Raw genomic sequence first — 22,145 nt, forward strand, 5'->3', positions numbered from 1 at the left:
AAAGACTAGATGGCTTATCACTAGGCATAAAATTGTTACTGCAAAATGCCTGTGTTGCAAATACCAAGAATTAACAGGAAGAGCACACATACTGTTCTGGAGAAAAGCATACATATGGATTAAGGCAACAAAGTTCCCCATGGTTTCCCATTCCAGGAGGACAGAAGCTGAACTCAACCAGCCCAGCTGCCAATGACACAATAAAAATGGACTGACACACTAACAGGAAAGGGAGTGTTGCTGATAAGTGGAATTTCTTTGCATTTCAGGGCATCAGGAGGTCCCTCTGGACGAAGCGGACATCGAATGGTTGCTTGCAAAAGACAGCTGATCATCTTTGGAGGTTTCCATGAGAGCGCAAGGTGAGTTACTGAAGGATGGCGGGTGGTATTGAATCGTCTGTAAAAAAGACAACAGAATTCCACCACTAACAGAAAGCTGGGCTTTAGTACAAGGATTATCCTCAGCAGTACTGTTACTCATCTACACTTTTATGTTAGAAAGACAAGTCCTCTTGATTTAACGTCTTCAAGTATTTGAGAAGCCATCCTACCACTTAGCTAATCACTGAAGTAGCTACTCGTCCTTGTAGCTAAAGCTCAGTACATCACTTATGGCCTCTGAATCTTGTCAAAGAGCTTTGTCTTCCTAGAAACATCTTCTCCAGTAGGCTCTCGCATATTACATGAGGTCACAGCTACACTGTCATGGGGACTGTGAAGCGAACTGAGCTGCATATTGTCTCAGAGACAGTAAGAAGCATAACCACGGTCCCTGAGAGCACAGTGCAAGTTGCAAAGCCCGCCCTAGATTTGGTTGTGTCCTTGGGATTTTAACCTGGGCAGAGTATTTTCCACTAGCAGTATATGAGTTGGCTAGTAGAACGAGAGCAGGGATATTTGTATATTTCTTTCCAGCCCATGAGACAGACGTAACTCCAGTCTGTTTTGATCTTTTGTGTTCTGGTTTAAGTTACCTTGGATCGTGTTAACTGGATAGAGTTGATCAAACCTCAGTTGTAGTAAGGAATGACAGGTAAAAAAGAATCCCGAGAGGCCTTGCTTAAATGAGCTTTGTCAAATGCAAATTGTTGCACTGAAGAAGTAACCTTCACCCGAGTAAATCTTCTGTACATTGCTATGGCAGGAGAAAAGCCGTAAATGCAGGGAGTTAAATAAGGCATTGCGCCTCTTCAGGGGTTCCTGGTGCTGTTCCTGAAGTGGTATTTTATCTTGTCCTAAATGGTGACCATTACAAAAACCTGTGGTGTGCTGATTTGCTCTCCCTAGAGATTACATCTATTACAACGATGTGTATGCCTTCAACTTGGACTGTTTCACCTGGAACAAGCTGGCTCCATCGGGGATTGGGCCTGCTCCAAGATCCGGCTGTCACATGGCAACCACTCCTGAGGGCAGCATAATCATCTATGGAGGCTACTCCAAACAGGTAGGAGAGACTTTGTGGTAAGCCAGTGCAGTATTTCCTGGATGCTAAGCAGAATAGTTCATGGAAAAACTAAGGGGCTAAAGTAAAAACTAAAATGTGACAAACTCAAGTTGCTTAAGGGAGACCAATGCAATGGTCTTGACCTGTGTTGGCTGTGTAGTCCTGTGTTTTGGTTGCTTGGAGAGCGAGCAATGGGCTTAGAGCTTGGGAGAGCAAAATTGAGATCTCTATTCTGCTACTTCCTCTGCTCAGTTTCGCAAGCCTTGTCTCCTGTGCAAGATGTGGTGATCTCATCACATAACTGCCTGCTGCTCTGACTGATGATGTTTCCACGTGTCAGGCAGCTGCCAGATGTCCAAAAAACACTGGTAACGAGGGTGCATGTTAGCCTGTGGTTATGCCAGCTTGAAGTGAATGTGAAGTTGTGCCCTGGGATTGTTTGTGCACAGGATGGCTCAGGCTGCTGTGAACCAGTACTACTACCAAAAGAGGCATCTTGTCTTCTAATTGTGCCTTTCTTCATGGAGTTGTGTGCTGATCAAGGAGCTTATCTTGGTTAAAATGAATTTTGTATTTTCCCTGCTAATCTAATCCAGTATAAGGAGGTGGTATCACAGAGGTAGGAATAAGCAACTGGGAGAAATGACGTTTTTTGGCAACAGTGGTGCCAACTTAAAGCATTCTCAGGTAGTAGTCATCCATGTTCTAGCACTTGCAGGTTAAAAGCAGCAGTTGCCAGGAGACTTGTGTTTTCTTGCATCAGTGAAAGGGTTAAGAGAGCAGCACTAGTTAGCAAACTCAATAAGCCAAAGATGACTTTTGATGAGCACCAGGCTTCCTCTGCTCTGCTTCTTGCTTTGCTAATCATGGTAATTTATACTGGATAGCCCTTTACACCATATGTCCTCATTGACCAAGTATCCCTGCCTCCATGCTGGGCGGGAGGAAGTAAATATTTCATTGAGCAAAAGGTTCCTGCAAAAGCTTTTAATGTTGCGAATGCAGACAGAAGACCCGGATCCTGCTGCTACTGTCTCAGTGGAAAGGCATCGCTTCCAGCAGTGCGTTGCTGGGGGAGGAGGACGCGTTGTTCTTCTGATGTGAATAAATGAACAAAGAAAAAAAGCAGGGAAAGGGGAGAGAAGATAGTCTGTCTATATATTTAGAAGCATTTGTGCCTCCTCATGGCCTGTGCTTAGGGCTCTATCTCATCAGATGTGCATTTGATTAAATAGCAGTAACAATACAGAGGCATTTTCTACGCAAAAGGGCTTTGTCCTCTTCCTTTCTCTGTCCTGTTTCCTCACTTTTGAGGGTGGGAAGGAAGCATGAGCCTGCATGCTATGCTAGATGTGGATCTTTCATGGCTACTGAAAGCAGCTGAGTTTCAAGTGCACACTGAGCCCTATGGAAATCTAAAAGTTGATGCATGTTTGCAGTTGGTTCTATTCCACTTCATGAGGGTGGGCTCTGTCACACTGCTCTGGGTTGTTTTGAGCTAAAAAAAATGAAGTAGAAGGGATGGGGGAATGCAAAGCTGCCCTCAGCCTTTATGCAGGACACTGAGCAAGGATAAGAACTGGGTGCAGTTCCTCTCCAGCTTGGAGAACAGCTTTTAGATTAAAACAACCACTCCTGTTATGAATCTACTTCCTTCGTAATAGAGAGGGTTAAGCCTGCTTCTCTCTGATGTGCCATTCCTAACAGAGACTTCCGTTGTGTATTCTGTAGCACAAGTGTACTTTCAGGCAGGAATGGTGCAGCCAAGCTACAAACTGACGAAAGCACTGGGCAGAATTTTCTCTGCAGCTTTCTTGAGATGCAAAGACAGCAAACTTCTAGCATGCTCCTGAAAATTTAATTTAGCAAGATTTAGCCCCTCTAGGAGAAACACGACTTCAGTAACGTGTGGCTATTTAACTCTTGTTGCATCTTTGCTTATAGCAGGCTGTGGAGCTGAGTCTCTCTGGGTTTACTTCGAAGTGAAGAAAGTGTGTTTGGCTTGTGTACTCCCCCCAGAGTCATTGGCTGGGGTACTCTTGGGAGAAATAAGAGGTAGACAGTGGAGGAAACAGTACTTAATTGGACCTGGGCAAGCACAGGAGGAGACCTATTCCTTGTCTCCAATTAGAGGCAGGTGCTACATTCAGGAGTGCTATGAAGACATTTTTGGGCATATGAAGACATTTTTGCATATGAAACCAGGCGACTGTCCAAGCAAAGTGCTATTCACCAAGTCATGTAGAGACTTTTCTAGTAAGAGGCAGGACTAAGTTGCACGTGTGCTGTAAAAAAGATGCAGGTCTGTGTGGAGGCCTCCTGAGGCCAGAGCTGCTACCAAGCATGTATATGGTGTGAACTGGTTTGGAGGGAAGAGGAGTGGAAATCATAGTAGCTCCTCTGGTTTAGTATCAGCATGATATGGCTGTCGCTGGAGGAGAGTTGTGATGTGGCAAGGCTCCTTTCTTGCGATGGGCAGTTCTGATGCGTTATATCCTGTGGTCCCCTTAGGCCTTGTAAATCTGCTTTGAAGTACTGTACCAAAATAGCTGTGCTGTGTGGTGTAATGCACATTGCCTAGGGCAAAAAGAGATGCAAGCCCAGGAGATTCATGGTTATGGGTGGAATTGTAGGCATTTTTGTACCCAGCTGACTGTTGTGGCTCTATAAAAGCCTGAGCAACACTGTCAGCTTGCACCCAGGGATGTTCCCCTGATAGAGTGATCGATCTGCTCGTCGTCAGTTTGGTCAGCAGGCGCCATGAGCTGGGAAGGCAGAAGCAGAGAGATTTGGTCCCTGCTTTGCTTTTCTGGACTTGCACGCAGAACTGAGCATGGAGGGTCAGCTTTCAGTAATGTCTGTCAGTCCAGGCTGTGTTTCTGAATTCCCTTCACGTGACCTGAATAAGAAAGTCTCTTTCATGGCTGGAGAAACAGAAGCAGAAAAGATCAAGTGACTTGTCTAAGGCACTCCAGTACTTGTATACAGAGCCAGGACAAGAACCTTGGTATCCAGACATGTCTTTGCCTGTGCCAGCCACCAGATTTTGCTGTCCAAGTGGTGAACAACAAGGATGCAGATGGTGAAAAAGGAGCTTTACAACCCTGAGTGCGACTAACTTGAGATGTTGGTGCACAGATTGACAGGAGCATGCCTGATATTTTAAAATGAACGATTCTTAGCACAATGGTGTCCCCGTGTTCATCTGTTTCATCTTCAGCCTAGAAATTATAAAGGCAACTTCTATGATCCCTTAGAGAAGGGGATGTTGTGGGCATTGTCGGCTCTGCCTAAAACGTACCTCAGAATCCCGCAAGGAGCTCAGACTTGCTCTCCTGCTGATCTTAAAGATGTCCTCGCCTGTTTCTCATGCTGGGGATGGGGCTTGCTGCAGCAAGCTGCATTTTTGGCTGTATAAAGCAGTGAGACCTCTCTATTGCTAGGCAACGTGAGCGCACTGTGCCTGACTGGCACGGCGAATGCAGCCAGGAGGTGTTGGAGGCTAATGCTGCTCTACCTTGCAGGTGCAAGCAGCCTACAAGCCATGGGAGGGTTGGTGTTACATGTGTGCAAGGCTTTTGGATGCCAAAGGAGGCTAGTATGTGTGTGAGGGGGCATTGTTTGGTTCGGGGTGGGGTTTTTTTAGTGGCAAGCTTTGCAAAGCTGAATTGGATTCTGCTGGGAGATTGCTTGTGGCAGGGCTGAAGTGTTTGCCTGAATTGTAAGGTCTGGTGGGACTGGTTCCCTCTGTAGTTCTGCTTGCTAAGGGCTTCTGCTAATTGGATGTATTTTCCCACTGTTGATCTCTTTTTATCAGACATGTTTATCACATTGTACACAGGGAATCCTGATTCCCCTTCTTCTCAAGAACAGCTCTCCATGCCTCAGTTTCCTTGCTCTTTGAATGGGGATAAACAGGCGTCTTGCTGTCTGTCAGTGGAGCTAGGGTTTTTTAGCTAATGCTTGTAGAGCTCTTCTAACTTGCTAATGTACCTGTATGTGCAAACAATAGGCTGTGGATATCCAAGCCAGTTCTGTGCTTGAAAGCAAACACCTGGAACTTCAAGGCAAGAAGGACAGTGACGGCACAGGAGCTTGTTGTGACTGACAGAGCGATTTGCTCAGGGCAAGCAGCAGTCCTGGGTGCAAGGGGATTGATCTCTCCAGTAGCAGTGTACTACTTGCTGGTGAAGTGTCTGCTTTTGAGCCAGTGTGAGTTGGGGAAAACAGGCATCTCTTTGACAACAAATAACTAACTCCCACTCCACCTCATTGGGGTTTTCTCAGCCCAAGAAGCTTTGTCATGTTGCATATGCAGCGTGTTTACTACAGGGAGCCATGTGGTTTTCAGGAGAATGCAGTTATTGTACGCAGCTTGTATGATAGTGGAGCCAAGTGCTCTTTCAGTATTTGCTGTTTCCCCTCCTTTTGTGCAGGCAGTGCACATCTTGCTGTGCTCCTGCACACTTCAGCCTGTGTGTCCCCTGCACATATGAATGAGTGCTCTGTCTAGCATTTAAGAACAAACTGCAGCCTGCCTGAGACTGAGGAGGAAATAACCACCATGTCTGTTATTGTTAGCAGACAACCACTTTGCAGTCACTGGGGTGCACTTCATGCTATAAGGTGTGAAGGCTCCTGCCTGTCTCCATCCCTCCTCCTCTGCCCATCCATCCCACACAGCTCTTTGCTCAGGTGAGGCTTGGAGGGGTGTTTGAGGTGAGGGACAGACTAAAAAGGCTGCTATATCTCAGCTGTCCGCAGCCTGCAGCTCGTTGGTGACTTCTGCTGCCCTAGACTTCTGTGACAGAGACAGTGAAGTGTGACATTGCCAGAGGATGGCACTTGCTCAGCACAGTGACTCACAGCCCTTTGAACTTGAGAGCTACTGCTGTTGATGCCACAATACCTGCACCACCAAGCTATGAATTGGTGTACTCAATACTTAACAGCACCTTTCCTAGAAGGTGTTTCTTTCCCTTCCTGCCCTGACAGCTCTCTCTCAAGGGTCTGTTCAAAGTGGGCAGCTCCCAGCCCCTCCAACCACATCTCCAACACCAGAGCTTCTCTAGCTATGCCTCAGAACCACTCACCAATGCAAAAACTTGTCTTGCTTGTTTTCCCCGTGCTGGAGAACTGGCAGTGGCTGAAGGAATCGTCACTGTTTAACCTCTAATTCAGAAAATAGGACAGTCACTGATGCTTGTTCCTACAGGCTTCCTGTCCCTTGTGTGCCTGATGTTCTGTTGCTCTAGGACAGTAGGTAGAATAGTGCAGTTGTTGACTTCATCGAAGTGGTTGCACAGAAGAGGATCTCTCCAGTGTAGACATACTATCTTGAAGAATGTGTGTCTTTCAGTTCACTAATGGGCATGCTTAGGTGCATGTGAAGAGCAAGAAGACACGTGAGCCACAGCCCCAAACTAACAAATTTCCCAAGGCAGCCCTACAGGCAGACCCTGGTCCTTAAGTTAACTGAAGCTTCCTTTTTGCTGCACTGCAAGCAGAGTTCTCCTGTTTCCTCTGGCACTTCATTGTCAGCCTTCCCCGGGGCTTTTCAGCATCATCTGAGTTACAGCGTTGTTGTGCAATGCCTCAAACAGACTTTCCTCTCTTCTACCTTTCTGAGAGTTGAATACCATTCCTACGAATTGGATGCCGGGCCATGCAGTAACAACACAGCGTACTACCCTGCAATAACAAAACCTGTCAAGTGCAAGGCACAGGGTTGGGTACAGATGTGCAGCAAGAGGAGGACAGCACCATGCTGCTGTGTTCTTGGGTCCATCCAAGGCCTGCTCATCTTCCTGAGGACTGGACCCAACCCTCCCAGCTTCTGCTGGGATCCCGTGCCTGCACCCTGGAAGCAGTTACATAGCATAGCAATGCCATCGCCCCCAGGAGGAAGGGAATTACCAGGAAGTAGGAGCTCTGCATGAAGGATGGGTGGATAATAACATTATTAAAAGACCTCCTACAGTGGTATGGCATAGTGCTGCTTTCAAATGCTGCGTGTTGCTGTGAGCACTGGAGTACAGGGGCTTACAGTGAAAGGAGCAAGGGAAAATCATGTTTAAAATTATGCATTTAATTGCCTCAACTGAGGCTTGATCCTGCTCTTGCTGGTGTCTTGCTGTTGCCTTTAGTAGGGGTGGAAGTGGGGCTTCTGTTCTGTTTCTGTTTACAAGAAAAAAACTGTTGCCCAAGGCTCTGTGGGGACCTGAATGCTAAAAATGACAGCTGCAGTCAGGCTGTGGTGCAGAGAGCGAGCTGTCACCTCTGTTTCTCTTGTAGTGGGATGGAGATGGAGGGGGTGGCAGGGACTGAAAGTCTGCGTGCTAGTCACAGGTCCGTACTTAAACTTGGGCCTCGCGGATGATACAGCCCAGACGCTCTGAGCTTCTGCTCAACATTCAAGGGCAGAATCCCAGTGGGCCTTGCAAGCCCTGTGGAAAGTTGTCGTGTGCCACTTTGGTGGAGTGGGTTTCTGCTCTCTTTTTACAGCTAGAGAAGCAGATGCACAGATGTTAAATTAGTCCCTTGAGAGCACCTGGTACTGTCTGTGGCAGAGTAAAAGGCAGGACTTTGGGTCTCCTGTTTCCTTGGTGCTGCTCTACCCTCCTTCCCTCTGCAAAACAATCAGTTTTAATCCCTTGTGACAATTTATTTCTCTTCTCTGGGTGCTAAAATTGCTGCCCTTAAACTGACTCCTATAGTCTTCATAGGGCCACAAGTCCCAGGATCTGTGTTGCAGCCTGGAGAACCCTGCCTGGTTGTCACAGGCAGAAGTTGGTTGTGGCTCATCATAGGAAGTAACCCTGCTTTGAACACTATGGTTGTGACCTGCCTGATGCTCCAGAGCCACAGCATGACTACCTGTGTGGCTGCTTCTTGCCCAGTCACAGTGTTTGCATTTAGCACGGGAATGTACAGATTTAGGCTGTGATGAGACTTATCTGTGGAGCGGTGAGTTCAGAATGGCGCATACCGCCATTCTGGCATGGATGACTTTCTAGGCCTTGAAAAGTTGGACCTCCTATGTTTTGGGCCACTGAAACTGTTTCACATAGCATCCCTGTCTTTCCCTTCTCTGCAGAGGATTAAGAAAGATGTTGACAAAGGCACCCTGCATACAGATATGTTCCTGCTGAAGACTGAAGGTGCAGGCAAGGAGGAGGGTAAGCTACTGCTGCAGCTAGGAGGGCTGTGCTGGAAGTGATGCTGCAGGACTGTGAATGCAAATCCTCTCTCTTCCTTTGAATAACAGACCAAAAAACTCCAAGCCTAGAACAAAATTTCCCTTTTAATGAAAAGACTATGCCCCAGTGTTTGCTTTGGGGCTAAACACAGCAGATGAGTTGATTTAAATATTTCTTCTTCCCAGGAGTAGCTAAGTGCATTTGTATACTGTGACTCAAGCTTAAAAAGAAAGGGGCTAGGGTGAACGAAACAGCAGTTGCCGGGGTATATTGGAGGAATTATGTTCTTTTTTGTTTATGTGTGTTGGAGAAGGAAGATGGGCCATCACACATGCAGGCAGAATTCCTCACTGCGAAGGGAAATGGGAAGTAGGCACTTGTTGCCACAGCAGACTGTATGCTGCACAGTGTTTCTGTCCCCTTTTCACACTCCATTTTACAGCCTGAAAAGATGAGGCTGTGTCTGGTTTGCTGAGAAAAGCTTGCTGGTGAGCTGAAGGCTGTAAGGAGTCATGGTTCTCAGCTCCAGGTGACTTGATTTCAGAGCTCATGTAAATGTTAGCTCTGATGCAGTGAAACACTGGGGGATTAGAGCTTGTTGAGAAACTTCTGCGAGGAACTGGCAGAGCTCTGGATAAAGGTTGGGGTATACTTTTTGTCAGAGAATCACTTCTAGCTCACAGCATCATCTATCTTGACACCTCCCAGTTGGTCTTGGAATAGTCTGAGATGGAGTGGAGGGTCTCCAGGCTCCTTGCATAACTATGTGAGAAGCTCTGGCCTGCACAGACAGCTTCAGGAAAAACTACAAGAAAAGTTATTTTAGGGATTTTTTTTGGTTTATGTGTGGGAGGGAATTAAAGCAACATTTTGAAATTCCTGTTCTCTGGGACATTTTGATCACTGCTCTTCTGTTTCACAACAGAAAATCCTTGGGATTTCAGAATTCTACAGGCTGGAAATTCCTGTTTTGACAAACTCTGTTTGGTAGTGGTGGCTCACTTATAGACTCTTAAGAGAGAAGACTGGGGTGTGATCTCATGAGATTATGTAATGCAGGGATATTATCAAGAGTGATTTCTTGGTTGGTTGGTTGTTTTATCTGTGAATGTCCCCAGAAATAGGAATTCCATCACTTTCCTTAGGAGAGAGTGTATTTTGTCCTTGGCTCAGGGAATGGGACAATCTTCTTTGAGCTGAATTTCTAAAATGTTAAAATTGTGATGGATTTCTTTAAACCTGACCTTCTTAAAGTGGGATTTGGGGAGGAGGTTGGTCACATATATTGTCTGGATTCCAGACACTGCTTGCATTATGTCCTATTTATAGTTTATCTTCTTGAAATTGTGGTTCCTTCGGAAACACAGTGCCTAGCCAATGCGTATGCTTCTCCCAGCCTGCATTTTAGGGATTCGCTCTAAATCCAAAGTAGAAGGGATTGGAGCAAAAGCGGAGGGTTTAGAGCACAAGCCTTCTCCTGCTGCTGAGTCCTTTTTTAAAGTGTGGTTGGGTCTCCTTACAATTAACAGTACTTATTCTTGGGGTTAAGGCAGTGGTGCAAGTTGGGAGATAAGGTACTGCAGTAGAAGGGACCTGCGGAGAAAATTTTGTAGAGTGGGCTTCATGGGATAACTGAGGTACCTTTCCTTGGTACTCAAAGGCTATAATCAATTCTGGTTTGAACTTCACCCTCCTGTAAAGGTGTATACACCTTTCAAGAGGCTCCCTGCCCCAGAAAGCACACCCTGAAGAGAACTCTCTGCATTTGCTTTTATTGAAGACAAAATGGCTTTCTGAGCATAGAAGGGATGTGCAGATTAGCTGTGTGATTGAAGTGGAAATGCAAGTGGTTCTGATTAACACTGTTGTTGAAGGTGCACTATGCAGCTCTGAGAATGTCCAAAATAGGTCATTGAGTTACTTGTTGGAGTACTGAAGGGCCTTGGAAGTTACGGAAACGATCAGGTTTCTCCTTCGCTGATGTTCATATTTGCTTTTATCCATTACCAGACAAGTGGGCGTGGAGTCGGCTCAACCCATCCGGAGTGAAACCCACTCCCAGGTCTGGCTTCTCCGTGGCAATTGGTCCCAATAACCGCTCCCTTCTGTTTGGAGGCGTGCATGATGAAGAAGAGGAAGAGAGCATTGAAGGAGACTTCTTCAACGATATTTATTTCTATGACATCGGGAAAAACCGCTGGTTTCCTGGACAGCTAAAGGTTTTGTTTTAAAAATAACACAGATATATTGAGTATAAACTGATCTTCCTTGATCATCTGACACATGTCCTTTGGGCCTTTTTTGGCCTCATACAGTTTTCTCGCAGTGTGAAGCAAGCTCTATTTCTAATAACATAGGGTGCTCCAGAAGCTGAGCCACCAGGTGTGGCTGCTGTTTTGATCTGTGACCCACTGATAGTGAAGAGGGGGAGAGACTATAGAAATGAAGCTGGGGATGTGCAACTCTAGCAGGTTTTTGCTACCAGATCAGCTGAATTCTCTTAACTTCATGCTGCCCTTCTCCTTCCCTGCCACTTAGCTCCCTGTGCTCACCATGCCCTGCTTCCACAGTGTGATGCAGACTGTCACCCGTCTGGGGGGAGAGGAAGCCTCTGAGCCCTGATGGTTGGGCACAAAGCAAGAGTGGTTCAGGAGGCAATCCCTCTCGTCTAGAACTCAGGCTGCATGTGCCCCATTGTTGTGTAATGCAAAATGAAACAAAGCAGCATGAAAACATAGTTATGGTGTTTTACTGGAGGCCAGCTCCAGTGTAATTCTGACATGAGATGATTCAGTAAAAGCTACTATGAAAAGATCTTGTGTATCACTGGGATCAACAAACCTCCCTCTTTTCCCCAGTGTTGATGAGCTACTAGAATAGATGAAATATTAACCTTAGCTCATAAGAACTTCAGAAATGTGGCCCTCAGCTCAGATCTTTGATTTTGTTTGAACCACTCTCAAGGGGGAAGTGAGGTGGAAATGACCTGGTTGAGCTTCCTTCTTTCCACGCCCACTGTTTCTGGGTTTGTTCTCAAAAAGAAGTCAATCATGCAACAACAGGCAAACATGCACTCGGATGTTTGCTTCTGCCTTTCTAGCTGAGTGTTTTCCAGCCCTTTAAAAGAGTAGTTCGAAGACCCGGAGTGCTTCCTGTTAATGCACTGTAATTTAGCACCCAGCAATTGTTCTGATTTCACAAAATGGTGGGTTATTTTCTCTTGTTCCTGTCACAGACTAGTGGACTGTGTGTGTGTTTGCGTGCACCTGCAAGGAGAGCAAAAGAGCTGTTTTCTGTCTCTTCAGCACATGCTGCCATTAGTAGAGGAAGCAACTCCCCACCATGGGTTCTCCAGGAGTTTCATTGCTCCTTGTTTTATGGCTGGTAGAAGTTCACGCTGAGTGGGAGGTTGCACCTATCACTTGAGACTTACAATTGTAATGAATAATAACTAAAGTCTTCCCCCCTCCCTCCCAGCAGCATCCACAGTATTTGTATTAACTGGTGTACGTGCTATTAGGTGCACACAATTCACACGCAGTCTCTTTCTGTTCCTTGCTCCTGTTAACAGGGACCAAAATCAGAGAAGAGGAAGCGAAGACGTGGCAGACAAGCTGAGGCAGAGGGTGCTGGAAATGAGGAGATGGAGAAGCAATCTCCACAAGGCCCGGTGGAGATAGTCAAAGAGGTGGTGGCAGAAGATGGGACTGTCATGACAATAAAGCAGGTGATCTCTGGACCTGCAGAAGAGAAGGAGAGGTCTGAATCGGAGGAGGAGGAGGAAGATGGAGCCTTAGGCCAGCAAGTGGAACCATGCCCACGTTCGAATGCCATGTTGGCGGTGAAGCATGGGGTTCTCTATGTGTATGGGGGAATGTTTGAGGTGGGTGATCGCCAGTTCACCCTCAGTGACCTCTACAGCATCGACCTACACAAGATGGAAGAATGGAAGGTGCTAGTGGAGATGGATCCAAGTAAGCTCTAATGGTGGGATTGATCTCTCTGCCTTTAGTGTAGCAACAGTACACCAGGGGAAAAAAACCCAACAACTATGGAGCTTCCTCAAGGGGTGGGGATGAGTCTTCAAGCAGTGTTTTTTCCTGGACAGGAAAAAGCATGGGAGTATGTGATATGCAGTGCCTTACGATCACTGTTGCTGCAGAAACTTGTCTGGTCCAGAGCTTTGCAATCACTGTAGAGAGTGAGCTCTGGTCTGTCTACTTTGAAAACCAAGACAGGTACATGGAGCATCTTTGTTCACTGGTGGCAAGTTCTGGCCTGGGAAGTCCTGCTGTGCCATGTTTATCCACTCAGCAGAGGACAGGGATGTATGCTCTTCCCTGTCCTCACCTTCTCAGGGCAGTGAGGGTCTTGGGTACTGCAAAGCATGTGGGCTTTAGCTAGGGTTATCTCTTTGTACCTTAAACATGTAGTATGTTTGCTGTGTACTCCGAATACACTGCTGGGCTGTTCTCAAGCTGGGAAGGCTGGCCCAGGGTCTGTGGCAAGCGCAGAAGTCAGTTCCTGAATTCCTGGCTACATGGTCATTACATGAGTGTTCAGTAGTGTTGCAGAAAGCATTACCTGAGAGACCTCAATGAAGATAGATTTGATGGATTTTCTACTGTTTATTGAAAGAAAATGGGGATCTGTCTTACAGCAATGTATCTCTTATAGTAGTGGCTAAGTGATTCAGCCCAGGTCATGTGCTAGGCACTGTAGAGAGACGTGAAAAGAGGGTGCCTCTGCCCTGGAAGCTCACAGTCTGCATGTGCATAATGGGCAAAGGGTGGAAAGGAAGGAGTCTTGCTTGTGATCACAGAACCGTGAAGTGCTAGGGAGAGGAGGTGACTCGTCAGCATGGGCACTAACCAGCTTTTCTTCCACAGCTGTTCTGTGCTGTTCACTTCTTCCTGACTCTCTTTCATCTCTTCCCACTGCTCCCTGTTAGAGCCAGGCCCTGTACAGTGGGTGGATCTGCAAGGGCAATGAATACAGCAGGACTCTTAAGGAGCACATCTGTCTGACCTTGCCCTGGCATCTTTCATGACAGTTGTGGGTGTAGGAGTAGGAAACAGCTTGTTATTTATTTCTTCTATTTTCTTTCTTATCAAAGAAGCACAAGAATGGCTGGAGGAGTCGGAGTCGGATGAAGAGGATGATGATATGGAAGGTGCAGAGGGAGGGGAAGAGGAAGAGGAGAGCTCTGAAGAGGAGAGTGAAGATGAGGAAGGTAATGATTAAGATGAATGTTGTCTTCATGCTAATATAAAGTGGGGTTTAGTAAAATACCTGCTGGTTTTGCTGCCAGCCTGGAAAGCCTCACTGGCATCCAGGTGAGTTTTCCAGCGAAAGCAAAGTTTTCATACTACACTGCTCTCAGGGTAGAATAGAAATTTCCTGAGTTACTGATAAGTTTTTAGGCTATTACATGTAAACACATTAGCTGAAGAGTAGTCTTCACCGGGTTGACACATGGAAGAGCAGATTGCCTTCATTAGCTGCTTGTGACCTCTCTTTCTGTCTTCCTTCCATTGTGTACTAGGAGAGGAGCAACACCCATCTGTTCAGCCTGATGAGAAGCATGCAGACTATCTGTCCAGGACGGAGCAGTATTGGATTAAACTAGCCCGCAGCAACATGGGCCCAGATGCCAAGGAGAAGAAGGTGGTAAAAGTGGCACATGCCATGGCAAAGACTTTCTACGAAGATTCGGTCTAGGTGTTGTTCAGGCTATTCTGTGAGTGAAGAGACATGTTGGGAGCAGTGGTTAGCCCCATTGAACTCAGCCTGATGTGCCAGGCAGTCAGCGTGTCCAGAATGCGTCCTGGCATTCCAGCTTTTGCCTATTCTGTGAGTGCTTCTGGGCTGACCAGTCTCAATATGCCTACTTGATTAGTGCTCTGGATATGCTGTTATTCCCCTGGAGGTTGTGGGAGGGTCTTGAGGAACAGGATTGCTGTCCAAGCACTTGTTCTGCTGAGGCTGGACTGTACGATACTGTCATATTTTTGTTCAAAAGTTGTTTTGAGTCTGTCAAGACAAACTGCACATCACAATGGTTCGCTGGTCCCAAATTACCTACCCTGACTGGGGCCGGAACGTGTCTCCAAGTGTTTCTACAATAAACTTACTTCATTGCATCATCTTGGTTTTCTCAATTAAACCCATCCTAGCTTTTCTACTTCTTTTTCTCATGCTGTGAAAGAGGAATCGCTGTTCCCGCTGTGAAATATGCAGGTAGTGGTCATAAGATGCACCAGCAGCTCTGAGATGTGGCTGCACTGCCTGGAGAAACCTGGGAATCCTTTCATAACTTAGCTGTATGAGAGCCACTGTAACCCCTGGTGCATGTAACAGTAGAAGTTTCTTCCTTTTTAATGTTAGCTGTAGCGGGTTTTGCCTTTGCTTGTGGAATCTCCCTGTTCAGTTTCTCACATGTTGGCCAAGAAAGCAGTTGTCCTACAAGTGAACTCTTTATGACCAGTGAAGTGTCCTACTGTGAGACCTGATGGCGTGTTGAGGACAGGGGGGAGTGGGCCGACACTCTCAAAGGCTTTTTTTTTTTTTACCCCTGCTTCCTGATTCAGCCCCTCTCTTCAAGGCATTGCTTTCTTTCCAGCAGAGCAGTGCTGTGGTCCATAGGGACAACAGATGGGATACAAGTGTGTCTGTTGCAGCAAACAAGTGATGACTTGAGTTGACACCAGAAGGCACTGGCTGTCCTTGTGCAGAGAAATTCAGGGTGCCATGGGTATTGTTTTGGCAGGGGCATCACCAGGGAACCAGCTCTCAGGAGAGCAGTGCTAAGTTCTGCAAGGCTAATTAGAATGTAATAAAGATTAAATAGAGCAGGCTGCCAATGTGATTTAATTGTCAAGATAAAAACATGTTTGATAGGGAAGTACCTTCCATGCAAAATAATAGGCAAGAGGTGAAAACAAACCATGTACTGTTATCAACAGGAAAGAATCCATAGTGCTTGCTTGGCTAATAGCATCGGTTGCCCTCTTGTCCTGTCACTTGGGTTAGTTTACAATACCTTGGTCTCGTTGACATTCAATCCTTTGTGTGTGTGTGACATCTGAGGCTTTTTGTGCAATGTTTTGGGGAATCTGCCACTGAGTTGCATGTGCAGATTTTGGTTTTATTATTGCTATTTATTTATTTATAGTTTGAAAAGTAGTGGGTTTAAGATCACAGCATCTGTGCACAGGACTCCATTCCAAACACCCAACCAGACAGGGGAAACACCCTTTTTGCCAGGTGTACTTTATCATTTTTTGCCTTTTCAAATACAGATATACGCCCTGAAGGAATTTTTTTCCCTCAGCTGAAGCCGGGTTGCAGCAGTGCCAAGGATGAAGGATAGTTTTGTACAGTGCTGCTGCAGCTGCAGGAAAAGATTCTCCCTCCTCCTTCTCTGCTAGAGAGACTTGTTGGATGAGGGAACTAGGTGCATCAGATGAGCTGGAGTGTGTGCAACAATAATCTGATGTTTTTCCTTTCACCTTTTCCTCAAGGGCTCTGGAACATAGTCCTAGTTGTGCTCTCTGCCATGCTAGGTATGACTGGAGAAGGCATAGACTGGAAGAGACACGCTTCCAAGGAACCCGTGAGTCAGGATGGGCCAACTGTCCTGCTCCTGCGAGCGGTACAAGCAGTGTGTTCGTGTGGCCTCCCACGGGGAGCACGCCGCCTGCCTCGCAGAGCTGAGGGAGAGGAGGTTTTGGAGGTGGGTTGCAGGGGAGATGATGGCTTCCCAGGGCTGTCATCGATCTGCTGGGAGGTTGGCCTGACCTGGGCATTCAGCTTGGTTCAGTTCCTCCTGGAGCTGGGGTTTTGGATGAGCCAGCATAGGCTGCGGCTGATCATCTGGCTTGGTTCAGGAGGCTCTGGTGGCCATCCTTAGGTTGCATGATGAGAGGCTGCTGCCATGGCAAACTGTCCTGGCCTGAAAATTGAGGCTTAGTTGTCAGCTCTGACAAAATGAGGCTGTAGCACTGTAATTGGAACAGCCTGCACGGGGACTGAAACGCACACGGCGTCCATTCTCACTGGAGCATTTGCAGCCATTGGACTTGAGACAGAAATTAATTCTGGTGCATCTGCAGCCACTGCTCAGCAGAATGAACAAGACAAATGCAGCACTCTCTTGAGCCCTGCAGTCAGCGACAGCCAAAGATCTGTCTGGACAGCGTGGCCCATCTCTTGCTGGTGTAGCTGTGGAAGCCTTGGAAGCTGTCACGTGTTGGTTGAGCAAATGAAACCTCTGAGAAAAGGTAAAAGTTCTCTGTGGTGGAAACCCAAGCAGGGATGACTGATTACTACTACTATGTTAAGTGCTTGCAGAGGAGGTCTGAATGTGATGGGCTCTGCCGTGGTCTTAAAAAATGCAAACTGTGGTACTTTGATACCAAACTGTAACGGCACCTTGCTTCTCTGAGCATTGGCTGAAAGCCCACTGAAGCCTGTTCAGGGTTGCTGGATCAGATCTCTGGTCATTTTTCTTGCATTGGGTCCAAAGGTACCTTAAAGAGGAAGCTAAGTATTTTGCAGGCAGACACACATCAGTGAAACAGCTTGCCTAAAATGATACCCAAGAGAAGGGCCAGGGCTAGAACTTGGTGAAACTAGGAAAACTAGGAGAAATTCCAGAAACTGGGAACTGAGAAATTCCAGCACTGTTGGTCATAAGGGTACTTATTCCTGTCTGACATGTACAAAGAACAGCTTGTCCTTTTGTTAATGTATGTATGCCCAGATAAAATTCAATTATTCCTTTGGCATCCATCACACCATTGCTTTTGCCCATCTCATTGTAAAGGGATGAATGTATAAACATTTACATAGGAGAAAGAGACCTCAGTTTATTATTATATCTGGAAACAATCAAGCTGTTGGTGTTGTTTTCAGCTAAAAGACAAGGCCAAATAACTTTTTTTTTTTTTTTTTTAAACTGACTCCTTGAGGAAAATGTATTCAGTAATCCCCTTTCTTTGGGCCACACACACGCTGTAATTGCACTGTAAGCAACACAGTGAAATTGGATTTTTCTATTATGTTTACATGCACAGCTAGGAAGGGAAAAAGTGAGTAAAGGAGAGTGCCAGCTGAAATACATTTGACTTTGGGGGTTGCACAAAAAAGGCCACAGCAGAAGGTTAGTGGTTTCATGTCTAACTCAAGCTTAGCTTGTAACACATGGGATTGTTTCTCCTTCACATCAGCGTGTGTGTTGTAGTGTGACGAGCAAGGAAGCTCGTGACTTGCTGTGGAGTTTTATCAGAGAGCAATCGGGGTAATTGGGCTGACCCAAAGATAAATGCTGTTTGTAGATGGAAAGACCGTCCCTGGCATCTCTGCTCATGGGATTTTGCTAATAGCGAAGACTTGGTTCAGTCATGCTGAGTTGCTCGTCTCCTCACAGCGCTGCCTACCTACTGTGGTGGCTTATGGAGATAAACCAGTCCTAAACTCTTCTGCTGGCAAATTGCTTGTTTGTCAGGCTTGTCGTCCTCTGCACGCGCTGGGCTGATCTCATCCTTCCTCATTTGTCTTGGAGAGAATCTGGGTTCATTCATCGTCTGTTCTGTATTGGCAAAACTTCTGCTTTCTTGCTCCAGCAATACCATGGGTGAGTCCAACCAGTACTAAACGGCCCTGAGCACGTTGTGTCTGTCAGCAAGACAGAAAGGCTAAAGACACACATGTTCTTACAAATGTAGGTCTCTGAAGGATGGGGGGGGTGGGAATGGGAGCGTATCAAATGCTTCAGCTTCTGCTGGGAAACAGCTGCTGGCCCAACAGCTGTAGCATCCTTCATCACTAACCCACAGTGACTTAATGTTACAGACGAACAAGAAGAGAGCTTTGAAACGTGCTCCACCTTGAAGGGATTGGGGAGCAGTGCTCCTGCTGCTTGCAGGAGTAATTCTTGCAGCTCTCCCTTCCAACAAGACTGAACACCTGATAGCAAAATGCAGCGCTGCTGGGGCGGGGGTGGCTGCTCTTATGGAGGAGGGAAGGGGTTGGATGTTAAAACAAGCAAGCCTGTAAGAGAGCCTGAACCTTGCTAAACTATCAATGCTGTTAATAGTGTACCCAAATTGGGGATAAAAGGAAATAGGCAGATGGTAAGGATTGCGAGTCTACCAGGTAGCAGTGTAGTTGAGCAAGTAACACCTGTGCATGAATGTGAGTCTCTAAACACGTCTAGACAACTCCAGATGGGGAATGCGCAATCCACCACAGCATTTCTAAGCCATCCATCCAACAAAAGCTTTTGGGCAACACTCGGCATCTCTCAACTTCTAGAAAGTGAAGTTTCCTTTAACGTTATGGAGCATGACCTCTGAGATGCTTCGAGTGAAGGGACACAGCTCACGATGTATCCGAGTTACATATTCAGACCTTCAGGCACTGATTAGTAGCCGTGGGGGTTCATTGCCTGTTGAAACGTAATGAGGTGATTATGCATACGCGGGGAAAATAGGTTGGTGGTAGTGCTGAAGCTAAGTGCCTGTGGGTTAATATTAGTTGAAACAGACCAATAAAAGGAACTTGAGAGCTTGAAATGCCCCTGAGGGAAGCATAGTCCTGGTGGATCTGATACTCGAAGGCACGTTATCCAGTGTTTGCTGTGCTCAGGGTTGTCTTCAGTGGAGAGCTGGTCAAGGAGCCTGGCTGTGAAGGTCAGTGATAGGCCACAACACAAGTGATGCAGTTCATTTAGGGGCTGGGTGAGGAGTTAACCAGTTTCCCTACGCCAGGAAAACTTGCCACCATATCAAGATCCTGCAAGGCCCATCTTCTGTGCAAACAATTTACCCGTGCGCAGCAAAGCTGTGCAGCATGGGCGGAAGATCCAGTCCGGCCTCTGCTCTGTTCTGCTTTAGCAGAAATCTCTGGAGCCAACCTCACCCTATGACAGTTTTAAAAAATTCCTACTTTTCCATCCTCCCTTAACTTGGCAAAGCCTGTTAGGACATGTAATTAGACCTTGGGTTTCAATTAAGACCATCGTGGATATGACATTATTTCTCCTCTCGCCCCTCCCCTTCTGTTGCAGTCTGGATTATTTTTTTTTTTTCCAGCAGTACTTCATAACTCCGCACAAGGTAAATAGAAGCTGCAACAGCTCAGTATCTGTGAAAGATCAGGCCCTGGAGAGTCCCAACGCTCTCGGAGAATCTAGGTCTCGGGTACAAGCAAACCAGACGCCAGATGGGCTGGTGAGAAGCTGACGTGGCACAAGCAGGCGGAGGATTTTTCGTATTCCTTCCTTCTTGCCTTCTCCTAAGATGCGGTGTCGAACCAGCCCATCGCTCACACAGGTGGGGGCTGGCCGGAGGACCTGGGTGTCCCCAGGGAGGGACAGGTCCCCCTTTTCCCAATGGCTTTGCTGCGATGGCAGGAGGTGGGCTGGTTCCTTGAGCCCCAACCCCTCCTTGTGTTTCAGGTGCTGCGTGTTCTGCTGTAGGAACATAATACCATCACAGCCTAAAAAAAATTACATAAACCTTCAGCTGTTCACATGCATCTGTCAGTGTGGACATAAAACAGCAGGTATGGACAATTTACACAGATTTATATGCCATGATGATAGACATTTTAATGTGCTTTAGGTAGATATGCATGAATCCAGGGCTCATAAGGCAGGGAAATATACTGAATTACTTCTCTCTCTGGGCTACTTCTCAAGACTATTTCTGGCCTTGGGCAAATGTGAAAAGCCCAGAACTAAGACAAATTGCTCAGTTCCCTGTGATTAATAAAGGAATCATTATTTTTAAACACGTGGTTTGGGAGCCAGTGAATATTAGTCTTCGGCTATCTTTCATACTGAACAAACCTCACCTCAACTGAGGTTTTATCCCATGGAACAAAGAGATGAAAAATCGGAGTTGCATTTGTGTTTGTACATAATTGCTGGTACATGGGCAAGAGCAGGAATAACTAGTCGGTCACCAGTGTGAAAAAGCTAGTCATGAAATCACTAGGACTTTTATTTGAAGGATAACAAGAGGCATTTTTGTGCTGTTTTATATATATCTAAATATCTTACTGTGTTTGCATGTAACTGTTCAAGCTGCTTCTGGCAGGACCTTTGTGTCATGCACTTGAACGTACAAAAACATCCTCAAGAGTCTTTACAAAGAGTTGCAACCAGGATTACAAAACACATGGATGAGTTCCTAGGGCTGCAATCACAATATGGTATTATTTGGTTCGTTTCAAGTATGCAGCAAGCATTCAAGAGTAAAAAAGACGACTAAGGACCCAGAAGTTAAAAACAGAAGAAAAAAAAAAGGAAAAGGTACAAAGACGACGGACAGTTACTGTGGAAAATGAAATTAAAAAGCTACTGGGGGTCTTGCTGCCTTCAGTTATTGTTTACCCTGTCCACCCATAGCCTTCTGCCTGAAAATGGAAAGGAAGAAAAAGAGGAAGAAAAACTGCGACAGGAGGGAATAAGACCATGTAAGGAAAAGAACTGAATTTAACTGGCACATGCTCTAATCCTTAGTTTATTTCTGGTTAAAAATATAGCAATCCAGTGCAGTGTAATAAGAAATCTGCTGAAAAGGTAGCAGAGAAACAGCTAAAACAGAAGCAAAGCAAAGCTGAGTCCACAAGTCAGGGCTGTACCCAACAACTCTGGATGTGAAATGTTGAGGAAGATTTTTTTTTCCCTCCTCCCCCCCCCCCCCCCCCCCGCCCCCAAATATATCTGTGTATGGGTTTCATCCCACCCTCGGGTTGCTGCCACACTTGCATCCCTTCTCCTGTTGAACGGAGCTGCAGTGGGTAGAACTGAGGGTGGAATTTGGTCCCTGAATGTACCAAATCCCAAACAAACCATTTGAACCGTACCTGGTGCTGGTGGATCACCGGCAAAGCCGATCTCCACGGCGGGGAAAGACGGCATGGGGAGGGGAGGAAACAGTACAGTCATTTTTGAAAAGCGAGGGGATGTCGGCCATTTCCAAGCAATTGAGCTAAGACCACACTCTTGTGATTGGGACCATAACAGCTTAGAACAGGGATACGGCATCTTTAATGAGTATGCATATTATCAGTGGGGACAGGGGAGGGGAGAAAATCAAGGCAGGCATATTACAAAGATGGTATAAACGAACAAATTAAGTGACATAGAAAAAAAAAAAGAAAAGAATACATCCTTAGAGGCTGCCATTGCCAATGATGTTTGGTTTTTTGTTTTTCTTTTTTTTTTCTTTTTTTTTTTTTTTTTTTTTACAGGGACATGTTGGAAGCTGGAATATACATCCTGCATTACAAAGTGCAAAATACTACATGCTCAGAGCCCAAGCATGATGTCTGAAACAGTCCACAGCAAGATGTAAGAGACAAACCCACCACCCTCTCCCTCCTCTCTGGGACATGCTCCAGTACTCCTCCCCAGATGCCTTTGAAAAACAGTTTTATCTTATTTTGCTTTAGTTTGTTTTATTGTTATCCTAAGTGGATCAGAGT

At 46.2% G+C, this 22,145-nt stretch overlaps 1 protein-coding gene across 3 annotated transcripts in view; it reads left to right on the forward strand.

The window, feature by feature from the left end:
• The window catches only part of KLHDC4 (kelch domain containing 4), a 29,654-nt gene extending 14,863 nt beyond the window's left edge, over positions 1 to 14,791 (forward strand). For all 3 annotated transcript variants that reach the window (XM_075039876.1, XM_075039878.1, XM_075039877.1), the window contains 7 exons: positions 270 to 362; positions 1,290 to 1,449; positions 8,546 to 8,627; positions 10,659 to 10,867; positions 12,220 to 12,622; positions 13,765 to 13,881; positions 14,194 to 14,791. In XM_075039876.1, coding sequence (XP_074895977.1) covers positions 270 to 362; positions 1,290 to 1,449; positions 8,546 to 8,627; positions 10,659 to 10,867; positions 12,220 to 12,622; positions 13,765 to 13,881; positions 14,194 to 14,369 — 1,240 coding nt within the window. In that variant the 3' untranslated portion in view covers positions 14,370 to 14,791. The remainder of the gene's footprint in view (positions 1 to 269; positions 363 to 1,289; positions 1,450 to 8,545; positions 8,628 to 10,658; positions 10,868 to 12,219; positions 12,623 to 13,764; positions 13,882 to 14,193) is intronic.
• Positions 14,792 to 22,145: the final 7,354 nt, after the last annotated feature.

The sequence above is a fragment of the Buteo buteo genome, chromosome 11 (assembly GCF_964188355.1).
Source record: "Buteo buteo chromosome 11, bButBut1.hap1.1, whole genome shotgun sequence".
In the NCBI taxonomy this organism is placed as follows: Eukaryota; Metazoa; Chordata; class Aves; order Accipitriformes; family Accipitridae; genus Buteo; species Buteo buteo.